Source organism: Chrysochloris asiatica, unplaced genomic scaffold (genome assembly GCF_000296735.1).
Source record: "Chrysochloris asiatica unplaced genomic scaffold, ChrAsi1.0 scaffold00154, whole genome shotgun sequence".
NCBI lineage: Eukaryota > Metazoa > Chordata > Mammalia > Afrosoricida > Chrysochloridae > Chrysochloris > Chrysochloris asiatica.
This window is the reverse complement of record NW_006408672.1, coordinates 2,694,253-2,700,371: the sequence shown is the minus strand read 5'-3', so window position 1 is coordinate 2,700,371 and position 6,119 is coordinate 2,694,253. Positions and strand designations below refer to the sequence as shown.

General features: G+C 47.2%; 1 protein-coding gene across 1 annotated transcript; it reads right to left on the bottom strand.

The window, feature by feature from the left end:
• Positions 1-349: 349 nt before the first annotated feature.
• LOC102817556 (trefoil factor 2-like) lies at positions 350-5,449 on the bottom strand. The gene is made up of 4 exons (XM_006870851.1): positions 5,368-5,449; positions 3,836-3,982; positions 3,060-3,198; positions 350-470 (listed from the first exon to the last, which is right to left on the bottom strand). Exons 1-4 carry the CDS (start codon positions 5,447-5,449, stop codon positions 350-352), a joined length of 489 nt encoding a protein of 162 aa, XP_006870913.1.
• Positions 5,450-6,119: the final 670 nt, after the last annotated feature.

Genomic DNA, 6,119 nt, shown 5'->3' with positions numbered 1-6,119 from the left:
TGCTCTCTGTTCACAGACAGGGAACTAGCTATTGTACCAACATGTGCCATACTGATTTGGGTGTCAAGCCCTTCTTTCAGAAGTCCTGTCAGGTTGTAGAGCATGAAAACCCTGCAGCTACTTGGGCCACCCGAGCACCATCCTTTGAAGTCTTATGGCTCACTGGACATCAGTGTGTTCTCTCGACTGTCATCATAAATTCTCATTGTTTCCTTCTCCATGGCACACAGGACAAAGAGACAGATGAAGCCTCCATGTAGGTGGTCTAAATGGGTGTGAAGTGCTACCATTGTCCCGTCCCTTCCTTCAAGGTAACAGTGACCCTTTCATGTCAGCTGAGTGTCTTCCCCTAGTTGCCATGCAAAAATCCACCCAACGAGATCCAAATTCTGGTGTTGAGACCAGTAGGGGATGAGCCAGCCAAGGATGGGTGGGGTGGAGCCTCCAAAAAGGAGATGAAGTCAGGAGTTCTGGAGAGGGAGGGGCACAGACATCTGGAATGTCCTGACCCTGGGGTCCAGGGAGAGCGCAGCACCTCAGATTCCTAGAGGGTCTGGGAAGAGACTGGTATAGTGGCAGAATTGGGACCATGTCCTGGACTGAACTGCTGTGGGTAACAAAGTCCTGAGTGGAGGGAGAGTCTGAGCTAACACTGCAGAGACTTGTTCTGTGGTCTTGAAAGGGCAAAAAAGACTTTGGCGTTACAGACTAGGACATCCAATATCATCCTTTTTCAGTAAGGGGATTTGGGGCTAGTTACTGACAGTCCTTTTCCTGTAAGACAAGGATAATGACAGCTGACACCTAGGAAAGGTAGAGTCCCTGGGTGTCACTGGGCACTAGACTGCTAACCTTAAGGCTGAGGGTTGGCATCCACTCACAGGCATCTCAGAAGAAAGATCTGGTGATCTATTTCTAAAAAGTCAGACACTGAAAACTCTGGGGAGCACAGTTGTGCTCTGACACACATGGAGTTGCCGGGCATACTGGCACTGTTCTAGGAATCCTGTCAGGCACAGGGTCCTGGCTGGGGTGCACACTCAAAATGATGACCACCATTTTTGAAGGGAGGGAACCATTGTACCATTTCCAGGGGAAAAGGGCTCAAATCAGGAAATCCCCCTCGATAAGTTCCACAATTCCGACTGCTCGGGAATGTGACCAGAGCAGGATGGAATTACGTGTCTATGTCTGGCCTGAAGAAGATGCCATGAAGCTCAGTCTCACCAAGCATGGAAAACTAATCATAGCCTGTTCAGCTTCCCCCACTCACACCTTCCTGTTGTTCTAGAAACAGTTGAAGGGAGAGTGAAGAGGGCAGGGTCAGGGGGAGAAGCAACATGGGGACCTAAAGCTTGCCAAGGTCTCGTGGAAACATGAGACTGGATTATCCATGACACTAAAAACCAGTTAGGGTCAAATCGACGCTGATTTGTATGACACCGTGTGTGTCAGTGTAGAACTGTGCTCCACAGGGTTTTCAATGGCCGATCTTTCAGAAGTAGAATGCTAGGTCCTACTTCTGATGTACTTCTGGCTAGACTTAAACCGTCATCCCTTCAGCTAGCAACCAAACCCTACTGTTAACCTACAGAGACTATAACTTCATCTGTTTTAACAAGAAAACCAAAGCAAAAGGCATCCCCTCCCCAAAGGATCACAGCCATTCTCTCTGACTTGCAAAGAAATATCTAAGAAGTACCAGTGCGTGAGACGGCTTTATTGATTTGTTCTCTTCACCAAGGAAGACATTGATAATCTTTTTTTTTTTCTGCTTCTTAAATGGCATTTGAAATGTCTTCTGTCACTTAATATGAGAATGTGATCACTTAGCAAGTCACTTGCCTTTCTTATGTCAGCACTAGACTTGAGAGTTGTGATATCCTCACAAAAAATGCAGCTACTTGGGAATTATTTCTCAACTCATGAGGTCCAGGACCTGGTGGTGGCTCCACCCTCCTCAGAGAAACTGACCCCACTCCCTTGCATGGCCCAGGAATACTAAGAAAGGAGAGAACGCAGTTTTGCAGAAATAAAACATGACAGTATTGAATCAAGTCATCAGGAATGGAGAGCTGTCCTCATGCTGAGCAGGGCATCTTTATTCTTTAAGTCATTGCTTCCATAGGACGGTGAAGCCAGCAGCGGAAGTGCTTAGCAGGAACATGACAGCCCTCAGGGAATCGAGAGCAGGGATCCTGGAGGATGGGCTTCACATCCTATGGTGTCTGGTGCCATTGGGCACTGCTTCAAAATGTGCATTCTGGAAACAAACAGAAGGGTCACTGTGAGCAGGCTCGTCTCCTCCTGCCAGTTGCTGGTTTCCCAGGTTAAGACAGGTTCAAGGTCAATGTCTAGTCCCTGGGGAATCACCCCATTCATTCAGTGAATTAGATAGCAGGCTCCAGGTGGTGGGGGCAGAGGTAGACCAGGGTAAGGCCACAGTCATTGCTATGTCTCACTATCAGGACCCCAAGGGATGTCCAGGGACAGCCAGGGAAGAGGTAATTGGCCAACTGTCTCCTTGTCCCAAAGCTCCATTTTGAGCTCGTGCCCTGGTTTGCTGGAGTGGGGAGAGGCCTTAGGGCAGGCCTCCCTCACCAATGCTGTGGCCATGAGGTACACCTTGAAGGTGAGCTGGCATGTGGCATGCCAGATATCTTACAGCTGGCCTCAAGCCCTGGATGAGGTAGGTGGGCCCTGGCTAGCACCAGGGCAGCCATCTGTTGCTTGTACAAGTACACTCCCACCCAGGGAGGGGCTGCAAGTGATTGCCCAGCGCTCTGCTCCATGACCAACTGAGGGATGGAATTGGGAGCAGAGTGGAGGAGGGAGAGCATCCTCCAAGATAAGGGCAGTGAAAGGAATTGTGTCAGAGTGCACTGAGTAGCTGTACCTGGGGTTCTTTGTGCCCTAGACCAGAACCAGCTATATAGTGTGGGGGACCCAGAGCATCATAGTTTTTTTGTTAAATACTAAGAATTTCAAGATGACAACTGCAAAGCATTGTCTAAGTTCAGGCCCTTCTGAGTGTGGGGCCCTATATGAGCACACCACACCTGAGAAGCTGGCCAGGCACAGACACAAACTGGGCAGAGCATGGCGCAGGCAAGGACACTGGCCCCCAATAGTGATCTGTCACCCCAACATATGGCCCGATGCCTGGGGCTGGGGAGAGCTCCGGTCCAGAACTGCCTCCTGTCCATCACCGGACAACTGGAACAAGTCACAAGGGGCTCTAGGTTAAATTTTTTTTGCTTGAAATGGCCTCAGAAGCCAGTCCAGCTTTCTAAATCTACATATTTCTTGTTTCTCTTTGGAATTGTTTTTAAACTATTTCCATCAACGTAATGCCTTTGTTGTTGTCAGGTGCCATCGAGTTGGCTCTGTCTCATAGCAACCCCAGGTACAACAGAACAAAACACTGCCTGGTCCTGCCCCATCCTTGTGATCATTCTGTTTGAGCCCATTCTTGTAACTACTGTGTCAATATATCTCATTGGGAGTCTTCCTCTCTTTTTTTTCTGACCCTCTACTTTACCAAGCATGATGTCCTTCTCCAGGGACTGGACCTTTCTGACAATACTTGGAGCACACCTAACTTTGAGCACCCATTTTAAATGACTGCTTATGCATTTTACACAAACCCCTCTCAGTGAGGGAAGAAAAGGGGACACTTGCTGGCCACCAGCTGCCCTAGACTTGAAGTCTCTGAAATGATCAGTCATGGTGCTGGAGGTTCTCCTGAGGGTCTTGAGTCTTGCCTCAGGTCCTAGAAAGCAGGCGGCGGCCCTCGGGTGTGGCGCCATGTGGGGCAGACATGCTTGGAGCTCACCTGTTTCTTGGAGAGGCTTGAAGCACCACGGCACCTGGGAGATGCTGGAGTCAAAGCAACAGCCTCTGTTGTTGCACTGCTCTGGGGTGACCTCGGGGTAGCCGCAGTCCACCCTGTCCTTGGCAGGCACCGCACATTGGTTCGCCGCTGTCCCAGATAAAGCCCAGTCAGTGTCCGGAACACTTACAGGTGTAGGGTTACTTTACTTGTAACTTTCCACTTTCCTCCAAATCCAGCCCCCACTAGTCCTGAGTTTAAATGATTGGTGAAAACTTCTGTAACTCAACATGGTCTTTTCAAGTACATAAAACTAACCTGTTACCATCAAGTCCATTCTGTCTCATGAAGACACCACGTGTAACAGAGTAGACCTGTGCTCCATAGGGTTATCTTAGCTGTAATCTTTACGGGAGTAGTTAACTAGGTCTTTCTTCCACCGTACCACTGGGAAGTTAGTAGTGGAGCACAAACCATTTGCGCCACTCAGGGACCATGTAAATAGTTAAAGAGAAATGTGTTCAATGCTAACTAAACTCAGCAGCCTAAGTGACCCCAGTTGCTTGTTGCTTGTCTCTTTCTCACGGGGCATGTTCCATATCCCTTTGTCATGAAGTTAAATTTGGCCTGGGTACCTTCCAGCTGGCTGGGACCTGTATAAACCCAGGGTTCCCTGAACCCAGAAATAAAGCTCCCTTTCACTGTCTTATCAAACAAAACTTGCCCTGCTTTTTTTAATGATGAATTTTTAATTTACTCACTAGTATCATCATCATGTATGCTGAATACATGTATTCATACATCATGAATGCATCATGTATGCTGAATAGGAAAACAGAAATCATATGAAACCTCTTAAATCCTCATCTATTGATGCTAGCTCATAATTCCTTAGACTAGTGGTTCCCAAATTGGGTTTCACACTAAACCACTTGGGGATCTTTAACACTACTTCTGGGTAGCCTAAGCATTAGGATTTTGCAAAGCTTTCAAGGTGATTCTTAAATTTGGGACCACTGCTTTTGGTCCTACTTAATAGATAAAGCCACACCCGAATCTCATCAAACATGGGTTAAGGGAACAATCACATCTCGCACCTAGAGTTGAATGCAAGGGCTCAATTACAATTGTGTTTTTTCTGCTTATGCATGCATTGAAAACATTCTGAAAATAATCATTTTCTCTTGTCTTTCCTTTTGATTTTTAAATGTGTACAAAAGATGTCTGAAGATAATCAGAAACTTCTGGAGAAAGGTCTTGGAGTTGTAGGGAGTTATGAAGGCTGGCCTGAGGAGTATTTTCTGAGCCTTAGTTTCTTTGTCTGCCAAATGGGTAATAGATACTCTTTGTAAGGCCCTTGTGAGAAACTGTGTGCACTTAATTGATGGTCATTGTTAAATTAACATGGAAATGTGGCCATTTTTCTGTCTCTCAAGCCACAGATAGCCCCTTGAGACTGAAGTTTCTCTACAACCTTCTCTCTCGCTGTGTCCTCCCTGCCCACCAGTGACCCTCCTTTCACAAGCAGTACTCACACAGGCCGACAAACTCCCCAGCAGAGCTGGAAACCCCCAAGGCCAGGACCAGGGCCAGCAGCCAGACCACTCGGGCGTCCATGGTGTGACGCTCAGCAGACAGCAGGAGTCTGTGTGGAGACACCTTTATACCCCTGTGTTTGCACAGGTTCCAGAAGTGTTGGGGAGGGCTCCTCCCTCAGCCTCCAGCTCCGCCTGTTTTGCTCCTACACTGGGTTTTAAGTCTCCAGAAGGATAGAAGGATTTTCTGTCTTAGAGGGGAGAAGGTAGTTCCCACTCCTTTCTGCTGGGTTAGCACTCCTCTCTGGGGGAGCAACCACAAGGACTGTGTTGACTATAAGATCCGCCTGGACCAGGAAGAAATGATAAGGGCTCCACACATGGGGCTGGAGAATGCCATGGGTGCCGAGACATTCCAAATTCAACAAGAGTCTGGATCTTAAGGCCAAATCAGTCTTTGATGCTAAAAAGTAACAACTTCAGGCCTCCAAACTGGGCATGAGGAATTTCATTTCTCTCTCACAACACTTGGGAGGCAGAAATTCCTCTTCTTGATTTGTTTTGAGTTTTCCCACAAAATAAAAGTGCATTTTAATAAATACATTAAATATATTTATGTAATGGTTTAGGTTTTGTGACAACTTGATTGGGCTAGGTTCGTTATGGTTTGGCAGTTAAGAGATACTAATCTCTCATGATGAGATCTAACATGATCGCATGATGTGATTATCCCTGATATGATGTAATTATTC

What these genes read in the sequence shown, in the direction of transcription:
- LOC102817556 (XM_006870851.1), bottom strand. Translation starts at nt 5,449, where the DNA reads ATGGACGCCCGAGTGGTCTGGCTGCTGGCCCTGGTCCTGGCCTTGGGG. An exon ending in CAAGCCTCTCCAAGAAACAG is followed by an intron (nt 3,199 to 3,835) that starts GTGAGCTCCAAG and finishes GGTGATGGACAG; the next exon opens with GAGGCAGTTCTGGACCGGAG. An exon ending in GTGCCTGGCCAGCTTCTCAG is followed by an intron (nt 471 to 3,059) that starts GTGTGGTGTGCT and finishes CTCCCTCTCCAG; the next exon opens with AACTCCTGACTTCATCTCCT.